At 46.1% G+C, this 24,430-nt stretch overlaps 1 protein-coding gene across 2 annotated transcripts in view; it reads right to left on the minus strand.

Annotated features, from left to right (window-relative positions):
• LOC146199229 (E3 SUMO-protein ligase RanBP2-like) overlaps positions 1-24,430 on the minus strand; it is a 118,417-nt gene that overhangs the window by 40,473 nt on the left and 53,514 nt on the right. For both annotated transcript variants that reach the window (XM_084594706.1, XM_084594705.1), the window contains exons 22-26: positions 19,619-20,116; positions 16,610-16,768; positions 15,276-15,404; positions 4,542-6,701; positions 214-567 (exon numbers count right to left, since the gene is read on the minus strand). In XM_084594706.1, the coding sequence (XP_084450832.1) occupies positions 214-567; positions 4,542-6,701; positions 15,276-15,404; positions 16,610-16,768; positions 19,619-20,116 (3,300 nt within the window). The remainder of the gene's footprint in view (positions 1-213; positions 568-4,541; positions 6,702-15,275; positions 15,405-16,609; positions 16,769-19,618; positions 20,117-24,430) is intronic.

Consider the following 24,430-nt stretch of genomic DNA (forward strand, 5'->3'; position numbering starts at 1 on the left):
AGGTTTTCAGAAAATACCTTCAAATAAAATTGGTAACCATTTTTGCAAGATATATAGAACTCACTGGAAAGTTCAGTATAAGTTTTGGACGTCCCAAATAATGTAGGAAGCTAATATGAACTTTCGGCTCAAGGAAAATTAGAATTGCCCTCAGCTTCACAACAGAAAAGGCAGCAGCCCATGAAATAATCATACTATACTGGATGCTCTTACAGCCGTTGGTGTTGATGTTGTGGGAGCTAGTGCACTAGTGGTTGGAGTTGCTTCACTCTTGGGAGAACCCATCCCAAATGTGAAAGTAGACGATGGCGCAGCAGAACTGGTGCGTATCGAGCCAAATACAAATCCCCCAGGGGGCTTGCTTGTTGACGAGGACGACTGGGCAGTTGACGACGGTGTGGTCAGGCTACCAGCTGTAGATAGGGCACCACTGCCAGCAGCATTCGGAAAACCGAAGGTGAACTTGGGTGGTGCGATCCCCGCAGGGGTGGTGCTAAGAGGAAAGCCTCCACCACTGGAGATTGGGGCAGCAAACTTTTCCAATGCCTTAAGAGGGGACGGGGTGGGCTGCACAAAAAAAGTTCAAGTTCAGAAAAAAAAAAAAAAGAAATCAGCCCACCAAAAAAAAAACAAGTAAAGAGGCACATCCATCAAAAACCATACCTCTACGTGCAATGCACATACAACAGCGAAATACAGCAAACTCATGGACATTGCTTTTAGAGTTGCAAATAAAAATTTTAACATCCTTAAAAGAAGTGTTTATAGAAAATCCACAGAGAAAAAAAAAAGAGAAAAGTCTGCTAAACTAGGCAATGAACTAGTTGAAGAATCAGCGCAAGCATTCACACTAACGAATGTTGCCGTTTAATCATTTCAACTCCATAAAATGAAATGAACACAGTCTTGATCACACAATGGAAAAGCAGCCACAGCAGTCCCTCTTCACAGATACATTAACCAAGCCATAGACTAGATAAGCAAGTAATTTTAATTGTTCTGCACGAATTTGCATGAAATTAGGGTACAGAAAGATTTCGGGAACTTTTACCAGCTGCATCTTGCGTACAGTTGCCTCGAAATAAAATGGAGTACAGGAATGACAGACAAATGCTCCCAAGTGCACTCTAGCAAAACACCAGCGTATGGCTATAGTGACGGCCTGGTGGACCCATTCTGCAGCTTTTACCAGTGTGTGTACAAGGTGCTTTTAAAGGAACTGAGACACCAAAATTTGAGGCTATTAAAAGCTTGGTATGCACTTCCTCTGAACGTGAGGGACAGTGGCATAGCCAGAAATAATTTGTGGAGTGTTATAAGCCCCCCCCCCCACACACACACACACACATATACATATGGCAAAAAGGAGGAAGGAATGAAGAACTCCGAAAATTTCTGGGAGTGTATACTGACACTGAAACACACCCCTTGGCTATGCCCCTGGCGAGGACACTCACAGTCAAGTGCTGGAGACAAAAGTTTGAAATATACTTTAAATCCCTTGCAAGGAGTGCCTAACTTGTTCTCATAAGTGAGACCCATTTCTAGCGTGACTGATACCGACGTCATTTTGTTGGAAGCGCAAACAAAGTTATCTCTGCTCGCCGACAAAACTTGCTGAAGCCAAAGTTCGAGGAATACACCTGTGCAGAGTTCTATCTTCCCGAATACCAAACAATTTTATTAATTCAGCCTTCACAGAACCAGGAACTATCGAATGACCCTGAAAAACTGCCAAAAACCCTTTGCATCGCAGTATTCTTATCTAATGAACATTTGAAATATTGCTGTCACCATATCCGAAATTAACACTGTGCGACGACTAGTTCTCAGTTTCCTCACCTGCTTTGTTCTATGCACATTGTCCGGAATGTCAAAGAAAAGATCCAAAAATCGTGAGCGACCGACTCTGAGGCCCTTTTCACAGTGCAACATGCAGGGTGTCTGGCAATCAAAATCCCCGTCTTTTCCAGGTTTTCCCCGATGATTCCAGCTCAATTTCCCTGTCGAGTAAAGAGGCTCAAAAATGTAGCTGCTGATGATAATGAGCATAGACAAATAATTCAAAACAAAAAGCTATTTATTAATCATATTCTTAAATTTGCAATAGTGAAAATGCTGTCTTTAGTGTTAATGGCCGTTGGCGTCTCTGATAGCCAAGTTGCTTTGGAAAGTTAAACCCCAAAACCAAACCAAACCAATGGCCGTTAAGAACGTCAAATGTGTATTGAAAATTAAAAGCGCACTGATGGCAGCCTCACAGCATGTGAACCGCCCACCCCGCAAAAAAGCCGTGCCAATCCAATCCAATATGGCTGTGCACGCGCGCTTGGCAGTACAGCTCGCCGATTGCTTTCGCGCTGGCCGCTGCTGACGTGTTATTCCTGCTTTTTGTCGGTTACTTCTCTCACGCAGTGCTTCCACATATTTTATTGAGTACCCATCTTACGCACGTATTGGTTCTTCTAATGTGGCAGCTCAGCCATGCGCTGGAGTCATAAAATTTCCCTGACAATTCCCCGTTTTCCCGGTTGCTGGACACCCAGGACTTGGTGGCATCATATGCTGCCTCTTCACAGACGACCCCCACTGGTCACCCTTTTGAGGATGCTTCGCTGTCCAGGCTTTTGAGGACAATGCTGTGAAGCATCCTCAAAATGTGGCGGATCAGCAAACTAGCAATGGTAGGTTCGCTTTCGCATCTGGACTTCGCTTTCGCACAGCCATCGAACACCGCTGCCGCCCGTCCCCAGTTCAAAACACTGCGCGGCAAGACAGTAAAGCATCAAAATGGGCACAATATTGCTGACCCCTTCCTCCACCATGGTGGCAATCAGAAATTTATGTGAGATGGCTTTTTGCTACTATATAGTTTGATTTTTTGAACTGCCCAATTTTTCAGACATTTTTGCAGCCTCTAGCGAATCCAAAAAATCAGATTTTAAGACTGTTCCCCTACAGGCAGAATAAATCGCATATCTCCCAACTACTTAACTAAATCTGCAATCCAGTATAGTAATATCCTCGAAAGTTTCCATTTCAGCATCGCATCCATACGGCTTTACGCATGTGTGTTGCTGCTCAAGATCCAGCCACATGCGAAGCGAGTAAGCTATAATGCAAATGCAAAAAGATGTGCCATTAAATCTGTGCTGCAAAATGGCAACTGGACAGCAGGAAGAAAGCTGAATGTGAGCAAAAAATTAGCCGGAATTGGCGCAAACGTGCCAGACATCTTCGGTCGATAAAGCCAATAAAGAAGCCAAGCAGTGGGAAGAGGGCATGCCTGTCAGAACTCGAGCACGTCCTCGAGCATGGAGAGATCCCATCTCTCTAGGGACATTAAGGACAAACAGAAGTTGGCCTGTACTGATTACTATGCCATGTTTTAACAAGAAAGGAACCACTTTAACCGAAGAACAAAATGCAGGTGTCACCACCAGCAGCCACCTTTGGAAGTAAAGCTGATGAACCAACACTGGTTTTCAGTTGAGGACAACAGAGGAGGCTACCCTTCACCGAAATTCACTTCAAAACAGTGCCAACAAATCCTTTTTGATGAGTAACGAGAACCACTGCAGTCAGAAAGGGTCAAACATATGTTAATTAAGTCGTCAACAGTGTAAGCTGAATTTCCCACATTTGACTATGCATGTCGCGCACCAAGGGCTTGACCGCCTCTTCTTATAGGACGACAGAGCTAACCCCAAAAGCGACGGACACTGTAAACACTGTGACAGCTGTTTTCCTACTTTGGCCAAGCAAAGAGAGTAATGTTAACACTGTCGCCGTTTGCGAATGCTGTGCCAGGTGCACTTCTGGCATGCCCTTCGCACCAGAGGATGACCAGAGTAAATCCCTGCATGCAGGCCTCTCTTTCGCTTCCCTTTCATTATGCGGGCCAACAACGAGCCAGTATGATGTTGGCCCGTAAAATACACTAGGAACTGATTGAAAGAATATTGAAAGAAATGGGCTTTTCTGCTAATGTCACCAAATGTAGACGCAGGAATACACGCAGCAGCCGAGAATTTCTATACCAGCTAACTTTTGACACAGGCTTGGCACAGATTACTGAATTTTGTCAAAATGTAGGAGAGGCTATCAGAGGCAGAGAGAAAGGACGTACTGCAGCAAAACAGGTGCTACATATTGATGCATATAAGCATGGAACCCGTGAGAGAAGAGGTGCCAAGACGAACAAGGAATAAATGCCACAAAACTCTGTTGCCATGTCTAAATGCATCATATATTCGACAAGCAACACAGACAATCCTGAACGCCTTCATTTTGGGTTTTTTTTTGCTGCGGAGCAAAAAGACATGAGACCTTTTCATCTGCCTATCAAAAAGTAGCCCATAAGGCATCATTTAACAGTTTCCAAGCGTTAATGCAAGCCCAACATCAGCAATAGTTACTGAACCACTGTCAATGTCAATGCAAAGTCCCAAAGGCTGAATTTACTCTTCCTATCATGTTGTTCACAAGGCATACGCACTTTGGCTTTAGCATTAAAATAACACGACAATATTAATACTGACCTCACTGCTGGCTGCACCAGGTCTGGGGGTCTCGCAGGCTGCACAGGATGTCCTATCAGCAGCGTTGGACACATAGCAAATGTCACAGCTCCAGGACCCTGGTTTTGGCTTGAACTCATTCAAATGGGACAAGGGAACAGGGGCTGCTGGCTCCACCGGTTTCTGCACTTCACCTTCAGCCACTTTAATCCCATTATTGCTGTCTTCCTCTTTCACCTGCGCTGTTGGCTGGGCCTCATCTCTGCACTTCTCAAAAGTCTGCTTGAAGTGGTCAGCCAGCTCGCGTGTCTTGAAGCGAACCGCAAGGTTCTCCTCACAAAGCTTCCCCTCGCTGTAATCATTGGCATACCATGACCACGCACGGTCGCTCGTCGAGAGTGGACCCAACTTCATTTCGGGCAGGATGCGGTGGTTGGCACACAGTTTGAGCACCTGGTCCCGGCGCATCAACACACGACATACGTGGGTCTCTGGGTGGCGCAGGATCTTCAGCTGGCCAATTCCACGCTCCTTCCACTGCTTCGTCTCGGGGTCAAACCGGTACAGCTTTGCCCGCTCGCAGAACAGGACCTCCTCGTCCTCTTCGCCCGTCTTGACCTCCACAAGTTCGGGGAGGGCAACCACTGGCTCAAACTCAGCACTGGGAACAAAGTCCTCCGGTATCTCTCCTGGGCTCCGCAGCGAATTGGCCCGCTGCCTGGTCGCAGTGGGAGTTGGAGGAGAGGGCTTTGCCACAGGGAGGGCGACATTAGCCTGAGATGGCAAAGGAGATGCAACTTGAGGCTGGGAAGACAAAGGTGACTGAGGCTTGCTTGGTGCCAGACTGAGCTTGCTGATCTCTGAACGAGCGCCTGCTAGAAATGAATGCGTAGCGTTAGCTGGCTCTGACGGCTCGTCTTTCTTGCCTGCAGTGGGACTCTTGAAAGAGAACCCTGCAAAAGGGCTTGGCTTTGGTGGCTCCTTCACTGTAGTCATGGCAGCAACAGGCTTGGTCTCTGCCTTGGGGATCTCTTTCACTTTTGGTGGAGAGGAAAATGTGAATCCACCAAGCACATTCTTTGCATTTGCTGTAGAGCCCCCAAATGCAGAGGTAACTGCTGAAGCTCCTTTCTGCTCTGAGCCAGCAGCACTAAGCCCACTACCTATCACAGCAGTTCCCTTCTGGTCTGAAGTAGTGCTGCCAAATCCAGGAGCAAATGTAGCAGTTCCTTTCTGGTCTGAAACAGCACTGCCAAACCCAGGAGTGAATGCAGCAGTTCCTTTCTGGTCTGAAGCAGTACCACCAAACCCAGGAGTGAATGGAGCCATTCCTTTCTGGTCTGAAGCAGTAGCGCCGAAAACAGGAGTGAATGGAACAGTTCCCTTTTGGTTTGCGCCCGTTGCTCCAAACACTGAACCGGCAGAACCACCTGCAGAGCTTCCTTTCTGGTCTGCAGTAATAGCGCCACCAAATGCGGCGCTCCCAGGAGCAGTTATTTTCTGGTCTGGGAATGCCACACCAAATTTAAATTCTGGGACTGATGGTGCAGACTGTGTGCTAGACAGCTTGCCTACAGCATCGCCAAATGAGCTGGATGCGGGAACAGATGCTCCAACCGTCTTTGGCTTCTCTGTGCCTGGCTTTGGCGAGTCGCACGCTGCACACGTGAGTTTGTTGGCATCATTGCTCACATAGCATGTGTGACACGCCCATGCTCCAGGTTTCGGGTGAAACATCTTGCCGAAACCGGTTGCTGGCAGGTGGGGAAGGCTCGTGGGCGGTGATCCCGATGCCACGATAGAGGCAGGTATAGGTGTACCAAGCGAGAAAGCAGGTGACACGGGGCTAATCGCCAATGACCCAAACACAGACGATGCCAGCGTTGTCTTGGGGCTGGCAAAGCTTGGTGCCGAAAACGTACCACCACCAGAAGAAGCCGCAGTTGACGTGGCAGGGGACGAAGCCACGGCAGCCATTTTGGACTTTTCAACGGCTTGTTCAAAAGCGTCCTTGAACTGTGCAGCAATTTCGGGCGTCTTGAAACGTATGCAAAACTTTTCTGGATGTGCTTCCCCATCTGCATAGTCTTGGGCATCCCATATCCACGCAGTATCCTTCTTTGGCATGGGCTTCAGTGACATTCCCGAATGAATGTAGTGGTTCGCACACACTTTCAGCACCTGCGATGAATGAGATGAATGAAAAGACAAAAAAGGGTACAGCAACAATGAAGCAAGAAAAATTACTACAAAAGACCACGAAACTGCATGAAACCAATCAATTGAGAGTTTCACAAAAAAAAAAGAAAATGAGAAAAAAGCTTCCTTTTTATCCCAAACACAATAGCATCTGGTAGGCTGTTTGGCCAGTTCACATCACCAACATACTAATTGGGCGTTCACTGTATCTAAGATACAGTCTCATTATCCTTATGCATATTGTAATGGTAGCACCATCATCATCATTCGTAATAAGCGAGCGTTTGTTACAACCGTAGTCATTATAAGTGGGCTGGAATGTATATTGAATACCGCGCATATGTCAACTCCCTCCACCCTATTATTGGTAGCCAACAAACAATAAGGCAATGAAGAGCGAGCCATTAACTCGAGCAGCAACAATGAGAAACAATCAGCCAAGCCAGTCAGTCTCAATTTGTCAGTTTAAATCTAAGATGTCATTTTTTGTCGACTCAATCAGCGTTGAGTCGAAAAACTGACTTGATCGAAAAAAGAAAAAGTCTCCACAGCATTCGTGGTACTTATATCTGAAAAATCAGACTTTTGGACCCCACAGGATCCGAAATGTCAGTACTATGAGGTGCCCGACTGTTGTTCAATAAAGCTCCAAACATTGTGCAAGCCTGAATTACTGCAATCCAAAAACTCGTCAGCTACTCTCTGTGTACATAGAAAATGTGCAAGCCAAGATAGACCAAGATTAAAAAAAAAAAGAAAAACAAAAGCTGACAGTTTTCTCAAAACTGGAATCAAGTGAAAGTTGTTAGGATTTATCTAAAGCACCGGCTAGAATTTTTTTTTGCCCCACCTGCTTGAATAATTATGTGTTGGGTCAATTATATTGGTACATAGGCAACTAAGGCCATCATGCGCCAAACAAACGGTTTCATGTCATATACATCAGAGGGAGCTAAAAGGCTACTATAAATTATAACAGATTAAGAAGCCCTCATTCCATTGAAACAACACAGAAATTGTCGAGTGAATCTTGTCTGCAGACTAAGCTGGGTTGAAACGGGATGTGTGCACCAAAGAATTGTGGGAAGCATTTTTATCGTCAGTTTCCAAAGTTTCGTGCATAGACATAAAATGTGAATTATTTTCATCTCTGCTCCACACAGCTCGCATGTTGACCTCTCCTGTTTTGCAAGAATAAAACTGTGTATATAAGATTTGTGTATGTGTGTCAAATATGTAGGCAACGTAAAACGACTTCAATGGGACATTCATGGTGTGAACATAACCTCCATTCTCCTAAAATGGGCATCACTAGGTTTAGATTATTATCTTGTTCAGTACTGTATTGAAACTATTTTTCTTTCTGCTTACAGTGTGCTAACTTCAAGCCATCTTTGTAGGGGATGCTTTCTTGTTTTCTCCGTGTCATGTCAGTGCAGCATGCACATCTGCTTTCCCATTTTCAGTAATTCCGACATGGCTGAGCACCTAGCAAAATTTTATGTTGCGTACTTGTGCTGTGGCTTTTGTTATGTTGTGTACGATGTTGCCGATTATACCTCTAACTGCATTTCAGAAGTGGAGTGAGTGCTGTGAGTATGCTTACAATAAAGGTATGAATGATACTCATTCTCATTTTCAGAGCTCAGCTTTTTGGCGCCCGTTCCTGGGTTTCGCGTCGGTGTTGGCCTCGTAACCAGCTCCACACCCCTTTCAGCTTCCCCAGCTCAGCCCCCCTCTTCCTGCGTGGCGGCAAGGGTGCTCTTCGGTTGCCGAAACGCCGGCTCACTATCAGCGGATCACAGTGTGTGCATCCGAAGCAGAAATGCAGTCATGTTCTCTTCCCTCGCTTGAGGCGTCAGCGGCATCAGTCAGTCGCTGCTATCTGTTCGTCGCACAACGCTCCTATGGGCCCACGCGCTGCCTCCCGATAAAATTGCTCTCTTCATTTCTCCGACCACAAAGCTTCTTTCATGACAGCCAAGAACTGTTAGTGGAGTGTTCCTTGCAGAAATACGTGTGAAAAATTTTAAAAAGTTGTCTGTAATTGCACATACGTGTCTTGCTCGAAATCTTTGCCTCAATCTATCGAAAAGGTGAAACAGCTGATGAGCTGCGCTCAAATTTCGCATTAGGAGGTAACGTAAGCGTTGGCAAGTTTTTACTTTTTCTACTGCCCCAGAGACTAAATAAATAACATTCAGCAGTGAAAATGGATGCACACTGAAGCAGCCTTACTGCTTTCTCCCTTTCTTACATGTTTTGCATATTTTAACCACCTAATGGGTAGCTGCACAACTACAGTAAAAGCTCGTTAATTCAAACTCGAAGGGGCCGAGAAAACTGTTCGAATTAAGCGGAGTTCGAATTAACAGTCGGACACTGGAATGAGCGCCATCGTGGCCCACCGTGCTGGCAGAGCCCACATGTTGACTCATTACCATGAGTAAAGAGGGCTAGGCGCTACTGCACGTTTACGGAGGGCGATTGCGATCATTTTAACAATCGAACTGCAACGGCGAATGAACGGGACTAATCGGTCAGTCATGAGCCGCAAACAAGAACCGGAATGCATTCGTGCGAGTAGCGAGCTTCAAAACATGTTTATTTACACGGAAAAATAATCTGTAATCTGCGTTTGCTTGCGTTTCTTGTGCCGCAACTCCACAAGCATCGACTGCAGCTTGCCCAAGAGTTCCAGCGCAGGATCCGAATTCTCATCGGCGGAGAAGTATCGTGCAGCGAGATCGAGCGCTGACGCTACTTCACATGCACTAGGGGGTGGCACCGGATCGTCGCCTTCGTCGGACTCTTCATCGCTTTCAGCCGTGTTCGCCACCCGTGAGCCCTGTGGAGCACATGCAGCCGCGATTATATCCTCATCACTCAAGGGCCCAGACGTCTCCACACCGTTGTCAACGTCAACGTAGGCTTCAAAGCCGACACCCTCCGGCAAAGCCGCGAAGCCACAGTCGAGCACGACGGAGTCACCATAAGACGAAGCCTCCGCTACCTCCACGCTGCATGCTTCTGGGGCGTCACCGAAGCCACACTTGCAGAAACAATTTTTGATAGTTTCCGGCTTGACGGTATTCCACGATGATGCCAGCATGTGGACAGCTCCAAGCAAATCGATGTCGTACGACTTGCCAATGTCCAAACAAAGAAGTCTCTCCAGGAGGTGGCGCTTGTAAATCGTTTTTAAGTTCTAAATAACTCCAAGATCCATAGGCAGGAGCACAGAAGTAGTGTTTTTAGGCAAAAATGCCAAGCGGATTGCTGTCAGTCCACTCACGTCACAATGAGCTGTACAGTTGTCCACGAACATGAGAACATTCCTGTTCTGTGCAGCAATTTCCTGTCTAGCTTGCGCAGCCAGTCGGTGAAAATTTCCCGTGTCATCCACGACTTTTTGTTTGCGGTGTAATCACCAGGAAGAGTCTTGATGCCTTTAAAACAGTGAGGCTTCTCTGCCTTGCCGATCACCAGCAAGCGGCACCGTTCCATGTCCGTCGCATTTGCGCACATCATGACGGTGATTCTTTCTTTACTTCTCTTTCCGCCAGCACAAGTGTCGCCTTTGTAAGTGACGGTCTTGTTGGGGAGCAATTTGAAATGCAGCGCCATCTCGTCAGCATTAAATACATCGCTAAGCGCATAATCAGCAAGCAGTTCCTTCAGTTCACTGGAGACCCACTGTTCACACGTTTCCTTGTCGACTTCAGCTGACTCCCCACAAACGTTTCTAAATGTCAACCCGTGACGCGCCTTGAAACGCGACAGCCAGCCTTCCGACGCGCCGAACTCACTGGTGCCCATTTGGCTGGCAAAGACTGCAGCCTACGCAGCAATTATGGCCCCGCTTAACGGAATGTTCCGGCTACGAACTTCTTTTATCCATGCCATTACGGCACTCTCCACCTCGGGATGGGCCGACGTCCGTAGCCTTTTGCGAGAGGGCTCCATAACGTCTTTACGAAAGGCAGCACTGATCGATTCCTTGTTCGTGCTCTTCTTGATGTCATACTTTTTGGCTATATCCGTCTTGGATAGGACACCACGTTCCACCTTACTCAAAATCTCCATTTTCGTCTTGAGGTCCTTTGCCGTGTATTTACCGCAGTTTGCCATGGCTGTCACAATCGATGAGTCGTCGCTGGCAAAGCGGTGAGGCAACGAAAACGGTAAAACTTGGACCGCCGCGGCACGAACAAATGCACGACACCGACAACTGCATTGTGCACACAACGTGACTGCAGGACAAAAAGAAAAAAGGCTTGTCAAAAGCGCACCCAGCAACCGCGCTGCAGCCAAAACCTGCAACGGCTTGCGCCGGACCGTTGGTGAGATGGAGCCTGGCGGCACCCGGCAGCGAAAACCTGCTACGGCATGCACCGGAATGCTCGCTGTGACTGTCGAGTGCGCACCTCGTCTCGTGCGCGCGGGCAGATTTGAAAGATTTTGTTTTTTTTGCGTCTTTAGTAATCTTTCTGCGCATTGTACACGGTATGGGCCGACTTCTGTCTGCGAGGAGCTGTGTGAGCCATGGGCTCCTAGTTCGAATTAACCGTTGTGGATACTGGCATGTTCGAATTATCGGGCGTTTTCTCCTATTGAAATACATAGGGCAATGCCGGGACTCGAGCGTCAGTTCGAATTAACCGCAAGTTCGAATTAACGAGGTTTTACTGTAATATTTATTTCCAAGGTTTTCTTCTTATTTTTCTTTTTTTTGCATTTTTGTTATGAGGCAATTTATCAGAGGCAAGCTCTTACTGTGGTTTAAGTAAACAAATTTGGCGCCTTGCTCGTGGTGGTGGTGGTGACAAACCATGGAGCGTGGGCACGAAAAGAATGTCACGCAGTGTTAATGAGTATGCTGCTGCCTCAGCGAAATTTCTGGAAGTAGGTGGCAGCGGAGTCTAGCAACAACAGCGGGAGCTCCTACTTTGATTTGGACAGCGAGTCTACTAAATTGACCAGGACTTTCAACAGGAGCTCGCAGGTGAGCCTAGTCCCTATTTTGAATGTAGTTTCTTAATGCTATGATCATTTTATATGCGTTCACAACGCTCTATGTTCTTCGAAGTTTCAAAATGAAAGTCCAAGCACCACTTGGAAGGGATGGCATGGGCATGGCTCTAACTGTACCCTGCGGAGGTACAGTAAAACCTCGCTGACATGTTTTTAAGATACGAAGGAAAAAAAAAAAAAGAAAAAAGGTATCCGGAGAAATGTACAATACAAGCTGCCTAGGAAGTTCAAAGACATTTAGCAACACTTCCACTTCATAAAAAATTTAGATTAGCAATTCTTGTCATAAGGCAAACAACGCCCTATTTAGTTCTCGCAGAATTCAGTTTGCACTCGCACTGCCCTTAGCCCAGAAGAGATTTTGCAGCACATAATGGCGAGCCAAGATTACTTCCTGGTTATTTCTGAATGATTCCCCCTTACACTACAGCACTGTGGATAGGCTGTTACGATGGCTGACTGTCGTCACATTCTTTGCGCGGGAGGAGTCCATTGTGGACTGCACGCTACTCCACGTCGTCACATTCTGCAGAGCCGAGCCGCTTGTATGTAAGTGCACGGTTGTTTTCCGATGCTTCGTTACTATGCGTCTAAATCACCGAGATGAAGGCACTGTGTTTTTTTTCTTGTTCACGTCATGTCTCCAAGGTAGCGGCCAAATTTAGATGTAGATGTAGCCCCCCTCACGTAGCCTTCATCAACTATCTGATGCTTTGCTTCTCTGCACCTAGGCATCGCACATAAGCCACCATAGAGGATAAGTGTCACTGTACCCCAGCTCTTATGTCCCACAAACCCAGGATAGGTCAGATTGCATATTAGCATACGAGTAATCGGTCACTAAACATGTTATACAGTTAAACCTGGTTATAACGAAATTGTAAAATGACCGCGATTTTTCGTTACATGCAGTTTTCGTGTGAAGAGCCAAAAGGACAATGTAGAACGAGCCAAAAGGACAATGTAGAACGAAAGCCAGATTAAGAATTGATGTAAAACCACCTTGAAAGTGTTTACAGTAAATCAGTAGGCGTTCCTCTCACTTCAGTTCACATTTTATCGTCCTGAAACTTGCTGGGTTGTGCTAAATTTCCAGCAACTCGGCACTAGCCAAGAGACAGCCGGCGCCGTGAGCTCGTTGTATCAAGGTCAACCGCCACGACATGTTCGTTAGATGGAGTTTTCAAATACATGCACTTCAATGGGGGCGGTGTTGGGGAATTGAAAAACTTCGTAATATTGAGGAATTCGCTGCCTGGAGGTTCATTACATAGAGGTACAACCACAATTGGTCAAAATTTTGAACATAGTCTGGGAAACTGTGCAATTCAGGAACGTATTAAATGGAAAAAAAGATATTGCAACTCTATGAGAGATTCTTAATGTCCACTGTTTTGAGTGCATCAACCAGGAACACATCAACCTATGTTCAACAGTATTAAGAACGTTGGACTTTCTTTTTTTTTCATAAAGGACTCTCCTATAAAATGTAGGGCACCTGTAGGGGTCTTCTCCATCTACAGATAATGCCGTGACTTATTTTTCTGCATCACTTGAACTTCTCTTCGTCTTGGACCTAGGCGATGTTAATGCAGCATCGGGAGGAAGGCTTGGAAAAGTCACTGGCAGCTCCAGCACATAAGGATTTTCGACCAAGCAGTAACCTTTCTGTGGAAGAACGCATGGTAAAAGCCCACTTTGTCACTGTACAGCTGCTGGTCTCGAAGAAACCAGAACAGAATGGTTTAGCTTTTTTTATGTCTTAAACTGTTCTGATTACTCAGACCAGGGATGACGTACAGTACAACCTCGATAATTCGAACTCGGTTAATTCGAAATCCCGGATAATTCGAAGGTTTTCTGCGGTCCCGTACTACCGGACGCGGCAAACCAGCATCTCTGATTACTTTCAGTAGTAATTCAAAATATGCCGAATAAAGGTAACACGTTCCTGCAACGAATTTTTTTGCCCAAGTCTTATTTCTTGGTGTGTTCGGTTAATTCGAAAACCCGCTTAATTCGAAGATTTCTCGCGGTCCCGATGACTTCGAATTAACGAGGTTGTACTGTATTTAAGAAAAACTTTCACACCTCCACACACCTTTTCAGTCATTCGCTGGACTGCAAAATGCTAGAATGTGGAACGAAAAGAAAAGACTGCTACAATTTGACGCCAGTTTGCCAGAACGACTTAGACTACAAGCTCCTAGAGAAGATTTCCGATTCTGAACCTGCCGAACGAAGCCATGGCTCTTTCCATCTTCCACAAGCTTGTGTCACAAGCTGCAGAAAATATGAAAGCGAAAGAATTGCAAGCGCCACTACTATGAGCACAACACTCAGTATCAAACTATGTTATGCTAAGGCATGCGATGTGTACTTGTGCTATCACAAAAGGAAATGCTTCATTGAAAGGCCCAAGAGTCATCGTAGCTAACTCATCCTGTTCTTTAATTACTGCCAAGCAATTTGTTGTTACTGCCGGCATCAGAACGTTTCTTTTCGGGCGCAAATTAGCCATACCGTGAGTTTCTTTTGGAAGCCTTTTGCAGTCTTCCCTTCTCTTGGACTGCTGTCCCCCATTTCATTGCAATATGCAAATAATTATTCTGTAAAAGGCACTCGCTTTTTTATTTTGCGCATGCACACCGCCAATGACAGCGGCGGCAAAGTCGAAGAAAAATAGTAGAAGAATAGTGGCAAACACCATGATGCGTAGCTGTATTGCATACCAACTGGCAAAATGGTAGGACTATGCCTGCCAAAAATGCGCAATAAACTCAAGACGGATAAGTGACGGCGCTCTCTGCTGGGCAAATGTTGCAAGCGAAATTCAATGTACTGTGCATCTAAAAGGCCAGAGCCTGTATGTCGTACATAGTATCAATCATTGTAGGACATTTTTGAGCATTCACTGGCTACAGTCTCAGACGCATAGCCATGTGTTAAACCCTCCAACAAAATCCCACTCTGGCTGCATTCACTACACTGCAAAATAACCCGAGGTACAGTCACACCTGTGTTCAGGTCGGGTACTAGCAAGCCAAGCCAGCAACTGACGTGCAGTACAAATCTATCACTAACACAGCTGTTACTTTACTGTGCACTGCTCTGCGGTCACTTAAATGCTATGGATTAATGAGCACCACACCTTTTACCCATGTTTCAACGGCCAATTATAAGCATAACAAATGTATACCATCCAGATGACCACAGGTAAGGAGCCAGCTATGGCTCTGCCGGCGGCGCTTTCTTCATTCAAGTGCCAAGTGAATTACAACACTGCAGAGATGCAACGGATACAGAAAGTCTGCTTCAATTTCGCAATAAAGTTAATAAAAACGAGAAATAATACCACGAGCGTGAAAGCAAGAACTTTGGGTGCTAATGTACCCCAAGCCACCAGGACGACCGCTTGACCCGCAGTCCTAACAGCCACTTTTGTCCACTGACTGAACACTTTGGCGGGAGTTCCATGGCCATCAAGAGTAGTATTCAATGAAGGTCTCTGGTAGTGCTCACCTGTTCCCGCCGCATTAGCAGGCGCACTTTGCCTTCCTTGTTCTCAAGCAACTTGACCACCCCGATGCCACGCTCCTTCCACTCTTTGTCGACGTAACGGAAGAGCTTTGCTCTCTCCTCAAAACAAACCTGCACAAATGTGTAAAAATGTTAAGGAAGAAATGGTTAGCAGCATCAAGTTAAATTCGGCACTGCGTAAACATCTGACATCAACATTTTGCATTTGGTATGAGCTACTTTAATTTCAATTGAATTCATTTCAACCCACAGCCCCCAGTCGAAAATCGAAGCCCTAAACCTTAAAATATTGCTTGGTTACTTCACACTTCATCACAACAGAACATAATCTATAGAGCAGCCAACGTATAAGTGAAATTTGCGCAACATGGTTTGTTCTGCTGGGGGCTAACAGATGATAACCGCCTTCGACACTCTGTACGACCATGGATGCGTTGCTCCGCATACTGGACTCCGCCTGGAACCACTAAACGCACGGTACCTTAACGCTGCTAATGCATCTTGTGCACTTGGTGTTCACACCAGAAAGGACAAAGATGCTGCACAAAAGCCAGAACAGAGTGCCCCCTTAAGAGCAGCGTGTTTCCTTGAGGCAACATCCCACCCGCCAGACTACGAGCCATAGTAGCATGCTGTTCACACAGTGCCACTTGACCTAATGCGTTTCACAGAAAATATATAGCCTTGTTACCAGTCTACCATCAGACCACGAACTCATATTCAAATAAACAAGCAAACATATAACTGATTTTTCAAGGTTTCTACCGCAGTGAATGCAGAAAAACTGCCCAGGTAGAAGCCGCCTCACACCGACGGCAACGGATCATACATGTGGAGCACTGCTCTAAGCGGTCGCAAGGGCCAGATATAAGCATCATCATGCTGGATCACATGACATTTGCTAGTAAGGTAACCTATTGTCCAAGCAACTGCTAGCATGCTGTTTTAAAATTGGCGGTAGACTCACGCCAATCATCAAGCGCGCATACATCAGCCACATTTTTAATGCACTATGTATCTGAAAGATTCATCGGGGCTGTGTTAAAACATACAAAAATATGAACGGGAGACATGTTATTGCATTCACACTGTAGTCGCCAAAATATTACAAAAAAGAAAAGCAGGTTTCATGTAGGAGCTGCACCCTGCCAAAACCAAAGGAAAAAAAAAGTCTAGCCCTTACATTGTGTATACGGTATGCCTACGACCTGCTTTTTGCAAACGTGTACAGGCGACCTCTGCTGGTTGAAAATGTGCACTATATTGAACGGCCATACATCATGCATGTAAAAAAGCGGTAAGGTACACCTCCTCACCTTCTCATTCTCCTCGCCCGTGCAGACAGACACCTCCTCAGGCAGGGGAATCAAGGGTGTGAAGTTCCCTTCTACTTCCACTTCCTCCACGTAGTCGTCTGAGCCAGAGCTCACTCGCTGCATGCGGCGTGGTGCTGCTGCAGGCGATGGGGTCTGCACCTGTGAAAGTCCCAAATCTGCCTATTAGAGCACTGCGGCAAAGTGAACACCTAACAGGTATAATTTGTGCCCTCAATGTTTATCGGCATTAATCAAAATGACACATGGGCCATGAAGAAGATATAATGCAGTAGCAGAAGAATCCAAAGTTGTTTAAACCGTTTTGGTTATTTAACCTACCCTGACATTGCACAACACACAGGTGTTATTGCATATAATGCAGCAGTAGAGGAATCCAAAGCTGCTTAAATCGTTTCAGCTATTTAACCTGCCCTGACATCGCACAACACACGGGCGTTATTCAATTTCATACTCATCAAAATGTGGCTGCTACAGCCGGGTATTACCCAATAACCTTGGAACTGCTTTAGAGTAACCTACGTCAAAGTCAGCGAACCATGCAGTGGGTACATTAGACGTTTTATTAAAAGCAGAGTGCGAATGGTAGCTTTCCCGAACCAAATCCAGTATGAATAGTGTACATTCGCAACCGAATTGAACATAGTCTAACTTCACTACTGAATCGAATGCGAACAGAATATTTGTACTAATAACCAGAACATTTGCTAATAATCCCACTAAACAAGCAATAGCGCAAACCAGTGAAAGCAGTAGCTAATGAAATAAATTTCAGTAATCTGCGGTAGTAGGTTGCAACAAAAGTTTCCCAAATTTCGTATGTTAAAGGGACAGAACACTGGAATTGAGGTCTCAAATTTTTTTTCCGCGCAATGGAAAGATTGATGTGTAATATGTTCGATTCCATAGCGGTTTTGGTAGAAACGCTGTTTGAAAATTTTTGCCGAGAATTTTTCGAACAGTGCATGCGCCCGTTTTTATGTAGTCCGATGATGGAAACCATGAGCAGCGACCGCGATGACGGCTGGTGGTCGGCAAAGAAAGACTTACCAAAAGCAAATATATATTTCACTTGCCAGACAGTAAGTAGACATTTTTTGCTTTGATTAACGTTCTTTTTCGGTTTCACACTCAAGGCTGTTACGGCGCAACAACGCAAGCCTCATCGACGAAAGTTTTAGTGGGCACAGTCATTGCATCATTCACATAATTTCAAACACTGTGGCACCATCTAGTGCAAAACCTGAAGGCATGCCTCTCGCGGTGCGAAATGAGGGGTGGTTTTATTTAAGGGCGCAGTGCAGAGAGCGCAAAATATAACAAATTATCACAAGCACTCCTAGAAGTAACAAGAACAGTGAGCACTTACGAAAATCAGCTATATTTTGCTGACCTGTAGTCACGTGGGGAACTACACTGAAAGTAATAGGGTTTCTCCGCTAGATAGCGCCTCGGTTGTTCTTATGTGATTTTCAATGGCATAGTAAAATTCTAAAGCCTCTTTTCTTTGATATTTTAGTGCTCGATCTGTACTACAGGGGGCAAGACCTTTTCATCTCCACCATAATCCTATGACATATTTTGGCCAGTGTTCTGTCCCTTTAACTGTATGGTCGCCAAATTTCACATTGATGAGTAGGAAGGGAAAAAGAAAAAAACAAGTAGAGCCACATCTCCGAGCAAGAGACCAGTGACAACAAAAAATGAGCCATAACATTGAGGCAAGGCTTGATAATCTTACCTACGCACTGCAACATCATCAAATCTTAGTGGCAGAATATGAGCATTATGAATGTCATACGAATGGACCGCATAGCAGCACATGACCCTTCATCCTGTACATTTGACTGCCACAGGACAGTGTACATGGAGTTGGTTTCGGCCCAGTTCTTCTTAAAGCTGTCAAAGTAGTGCTACACTGAGACTTATTCAAAACTGATGCCAACTAATCAAAGCGGATTTGAGAAATTCACAACATATTTCATTCCATTCAAATAATTTTCAACATACACTATTTGGTTCCTTCACATAACTAAATATGAAGATGTTCGCTTCGCCATTCAAAACTTTCGAATACTTACACACCCCTACCTATTATACTCCCCTGAAGCAAAATGCATCAGGCATTGTCCTTTCAAAAAGTAAAATAACCACACTTGCTAGCAAATATTAAAACCAATTACAGACCCATAGCCAATTTTGTTGCCATGCTAAGCTTTCCACAAGCAGGCAACAAGTGAACATATGAACAACGATTAAAAAATACTGATGTTATCATTGTGAAACTTTATCTGACCATTTGATGCTATTTCAAGTCTTTTTACTAAATTTCATCACTCTACATTGAAGCAAAAATTAACGAGCACTGCAGAATCTGCACTGGAGTAACGCGAAAGCACGGATGCTAGTCTTTGGTACTTTCGAATTGCATGCCAATCCCTTCCTATGCCCTTTTTTGGCTCTACTTCCGGTTGCGTGACGTCCCATCCTTGACGTCACCCTAATTGGATGCCTTGATTACGTACTTTAGTCTTTGGTACTTCCAAATTGCGTGTCAATCCCTTTCTATGCCCTTTTTCTGCGCTACTACAAGTTGTGTGACGTCACATCCGTGACGTCACCTGAATTAACTGTTTAATTAACTATTTTAGTATTTGATACAATTTAATGTGGCATTTAGCTCACAGCTGCTGCAGACACGATTTTGCCTGTTCTGCCTCTAATTAATTACCTAATTAACTAAATGGCCTAATTATTTTGTCGGGAACAGCATTACGTCACCCTCTATCGATTGACACCACTCATTAACCTCTACCACTTCTCAATTACTCGCAACTGCTGCGGACACAATTTTGCCGAAACGGTCTGCAGACAGAAATCTGTGAACATAGAAGTAATGCTTTCGCATTAATAAGAAAGGTCATCTCCAATCCCCTCTTTCCCCCTTAAGTTCATGCCCCCCAGACTGAGCACAGAATATCTGAATCTCACCGGCACTCCTGGGCTTGCTTCGGCCGTTCTAGTTCCAACAGCAGTGAATGGTGCCTGCTTCTCTGGAGCAGCTGAGGCTGGCATTAGTGTTGTCCCCGTGAGCAGTCCATGCAGATGGGGCGCACTAGCTGCAGACTTGGGGGTCACCACTGAGGTCACTGCCGCAGGAGTGGGAAATGATGAGGGTGTCACCTGAGACCCTGTGGTCAGATGTCCAGGAGTGGTGGTGGTAGGCAGGGGGATCTGGAAGGCATGTGGAGCATTGGGCGGCTTTGGTGGCGTCGATGTAGCTGCAGGAGGGATGGAGGTGGCCGCAGGTGGTGGTGGCGGCGCTGTATGCACAGAAGATGGGGGCTCCATGGTTGGCGGCTTCCCAAGGCGGCTGAAGGCCGACACTCGACCAACATCGCCACTGGCCACATGTGAGGATGTAGTACTGCTGGCAACATGAGTGGATGGAGGTGGCTGGCTGATGTCAAAGGTAAACTGCGGCAAAGGCTGATAAAGGAGAGGGGGAGAAAAAAAAGCGGCTGAGGGTGCGTACACAGCTTAGACCGAAGACAGTGTTTGTCTGCTCTATAAGAGGTCTCTAATAAGAAAGGGGTCATGCTTTAAATTAACTGTTAATATTTTGCTAATATATGTTATCACCCAGTGGCTTTCACTAGAGGGTCTGTAGCTAGTTGCAAAAGCTTATCAGCCACTAATACTTTCCTGCCCGCGCCAATGCCCATCGATAGCCCGCTATCAATGGTTTTACAATTCGAATTTTCCCTCTTTCGAAGCACTCCTCGATAAGTGACGTCATCCAGTGAGATATAGAGGAACTTTCTTTCAGCTTCACTTTTGGTTTTAATATTTACCGCTGTGCCGTGCCCATCCAGATGGTGTTCAGGGCTTCTTGTTTATATCACAGCGTCAACACTGTGCACTCCTGCTGCGCGGAAACCAAGTTGACGCATCGGCGAGCTCGTTTTTGGATGACCCGAAAGAAGATTTCAGCTCTTCAGACTTTAGCACTAAAAGCGAAACTACGTCAGACCAACCCGGAACATCAACAACAATGCCCTGATAAGTTTTGCTCTCGCCCCCGAAACGTTCCGCTTTTGCTGCACGCTGATTGGATAAGATCAGTATTCTGAAGGTCATACAGTCGAACCCGGATATATCGAACTCAAAGGGGATCGCGAAATAGTTCGATATATCGATAATTCGATATACAAAAAGTGGCTTGTGATGGCACTTACGATGCCAAAAAACGATACCGTATTTGTCGCGTAAGCAACCCACTCGCATAATGACCCCACCCTGCACGTTTACACGGAGAATTTGAAAAAAAAAAAAAAAAAGCGTTAAGGCCAGCTCGCTCACATGCAAGCGATTGAGCGATCTCAGGGACGAGCGGCAGCGACAGAGCGAAAAATTTCAAACTCCCTCTCGCTACTCGAGCCACCGCGGCAGCTCTAAACTAGGTTTCTGTGTTGCCACGGCAGAAATCGCGAGCGTTTTCGCTTGCATGTCGATGGCGCGCACCACTCCGTTTTGGTAGTCTTATCCACAGCTCATTTCTTGGCAGCGTGCCAAGATGCTGCGCAGCGATAACGTCGGGGCGCGTTTATCTTTTGATAGCTCCTGCAGTGGTGGGGAGCCAACTTGGCAGAGTGTCCGTGATGGCTTGATTGCACGTACAAGCCTGGTTCGATTTACCACGCCGCGCTTGGCGCGGGCATCATAATCGCAGCAGCTGACCGCGTGCTTTCATTGATTAATACCTGCAAGGATAAACGACTCCCGCAAAAAGAAAAAACAAAACCTGCCGCTTCTTAACGTCCGAAAAGCACAACGATAAGAAAGGATGACTCGCAAAAAAAAAAAAAAAAAAAAAAAAAACAGAGCTGCCTTTTTTCAACGTCCGCAGGCACCATAGCCACCTCAGCCGCCGCGCGCGCAGAGGGTTCGCAACACACGCTGGGGAAAGCTCTCGTCGACGCCTGTCTGAAAACGGGCTGAGCTGGCTTGGCGCATGCGCAGCACGTGCTGAAGGAGAGAGATAGGTAGCTTGGCAAAAGGATGGGCACACCCCCGCATATGGCTTGCAAATGTCATGTGTTGGCACGCAGAAAACGATCACTGCAGATGCGCGCGCATTTTGGGAATGGGCGCGGCGCTGCCCAGACCAGCCGTCGCTGAACTGTCCCCTCTCATTCCTTTAGCACGTGGCTTGAAAACTTCACGCGGCAAACGGCCAAGGGTGATGCGACAGGAGCAAGGCATAGAAAATGAAGGAGAGGCAACAAGCGGCGCCCGCGCGGAGTGTGCACTTGTGTTACGCCGTAAGCACATGGTGCTATGTGCTGTGTCAAGCAGAGAAGAGCTTTCAGCAGGAAATAACTTCCACCGTGTGGACTTCGAAACTAAACTAAAGTCGATATTCTGCTTCACACAACCGCACAATAAGCAGTCCTATGGGAGGCAGACTGGTGGCCGGTAAAAACCTCGTTACAGTGATTGGTTTGGTTTGGTTTGTGGGGTTTAACGTACCAAAGCGGCTCAGGCTATGAGAGACGCCTCTTTACAGTGAAATCTCGTTACCACGAACACCACATTAACAAATTTTCAAATTAACGAATTTAAGAATCCCCGGCAGATTTGCTATGCTTTCAACGTAAAACTACCGTATACACGCGTGTAATGGCCGCACCCCGAACTTTAGAAAGAAAATTAGGAAAAAATTTCGCGAGTAAAAGCCGCACCATGAGTTTCAGGAAGTTGGGCAGTGCCATCTACTGTGCGGTGCAAGAAATACGGAACGTTTTGTGGTTACTGCCGCCAGGTGGAGCCCAAAAATCAAGTGAAAGCCAAAATTAAGCGTAAGGTTAGAAGTAGAATTGCCAATAAGAATTAAGAACAAAATATTTGAGGTAAAAAAAGTCGAGCATGGGGGCAGCGGCCACCACCTCCGTTACAAAGGAGGCGCTCATAGCCGCAGCGATGCCCGCCCGTTACAAAGGGTGAGGCCAGCAAATCCAATCCAATCCACTCCAAGTTTGTTCGCTCCTCCATTTTACAGCCATTTCCTCGATCGCCCAAAGCATATCACGTGCGATCTCGCAATCGGAACGCATCGCTGCCCTGATTTGTTCTGCGCTCGTGAGCTGAAGATTTTCTTTTTTCGTCGATGGGAAAATGAGTTAGTTATACCGCTCACTTTAAGTTGAAAGTTTCAAGGTGACAGGGATATCAAACAGGCTGGACGGTGGAGGATGACCTCATCTGGGACAAGGACGAGCCTGATGTCCCGATGAGTTCGGAGGAGGAGGACGACGACGTTGAGGAGTGATGTTTTGGACACTGGACGAGCCTGAAATCCCAACGAGTTTAGCGGAGGAGGACGAGGAGTTTTTTTACAATAATAAAGCAGATACTACCGCAAATCATTTTTTTTCGCTCTTTTTTCTCATATAATCGCCACACCCCCTGATTTTCACCCCAATCTCGGAGAAAAAAGTGCGGCCAATACACGCGTGTATATACGGTATTTCAGAATTACGAATTTCAAAATAGCATATATTTCAGAATAACGAACGTAGTATTTTATTTCCTTAATAATTTTAGAACATCAGTATTACGAATTTGGTTAAATTTAACAGCGCTGCAGCTTACAACTCTTCCATGAAACAAAACAGAAACCGCCGTTTCTGTGTGTATGGTGTGTGGGCTGTAGCTATCATCAGGACATCCAGGACCAGCTCCTAGCGCCACCATGAAACTATGGTTTATTGCGCAGTAGCCAGCAGGCCTAGCTGCCTGCGTTTTTTTCTTCCTGTGTTGTGTACCGTACGCAACTCGGTCGTTCGTGTGTTTGCGCGTGCGGGACGGTATTTTTTTTTTTGCGACAGATTATCTTATTGCAAAGTTTGTGCGAGATTGGCGATGATATTAGCCAGCGAAGTGCCAAGAAGATATGAACGCAGCTGCTTTCACTGTAAGAAATCGATGCAGGGAAAAACCTATTCGGCCTCTACAGACAGCCAGAATTGCCCCATCGACTGTCGCGATCATTATGAACGACCGAGACAAGATTTTCAAAGCTCAGGGAGCACTGAAGATGGGTCATAGGAAACTCCAATGGTCGCTCGGTGCAATGACGCATGTAATGAGGTGTTCCAGAAAGTGGAAGGCGTATGTGCTGTAATGGTGTAATGTAGTGCGCGGTCGTGTTTGCTGCATGCGGCAGAAGAAAATAATTTATTTCTTTAAATAAATGAGCTTTGGAGTTAGTGCAACCTTTTCACTTGAGGTTTTGCTTGTCTACACACGTGCCTACTGCCAAGGTACAGTAAAAGCTCGTTAATTCAAATTCCACGGGGCCGCCAGGCCAGTTCGAATTAACCAAAATTCGAACTAATGAAAGTGAGCAAAAATGAAGGCGTTTGATGCCCGGAGGGCACGAAAAACATTTATTTAGCAAAAAAGTCTGTTATCTTCTGCTTTTCTCTGAGGGCTACCGTACTCACTCGGTCTTCTAGCATGCGAATGCGACGCAGGGAGTCTTCTTCCCCCTCTTCAAAGCTGAAGAAAAGGCGCGCGACATTCAGCGCTCCCATAACTTCTGCCGCGGATGGACGCACGGGCTCTTGCTCCTCGTCGTCGTCCTCGTCTTCTGCCTCTTCTGGGACAGACTGCTCCCCAACAATTTCAGCGACAATGTCCTCATCACTTAGGGCACCGCACACTGCTGCATCGCTGTCTACTCCAACATAATCATCAAAACTGACGTCCTGCAGCACAGCACGCACAGCCGCAGGCAGA

The sequence above is a fragment of the Amblyomma maculatum genome, chromosome 2 (genome assembly GCF_055883805.1).
Source record: "Amblyomma maculatum isolate TAMU_Amacu chromosome 2, ASM5588380v1, whole genome shotgun sequence".
Classification (NCBI taxonomy): domain Eukaryota; kingdom Metazoa; phylum Arthropoda; class Arachnida; order Ixodida; family Ixodidae; genus Amblyomma; species Amblyomma maculatum.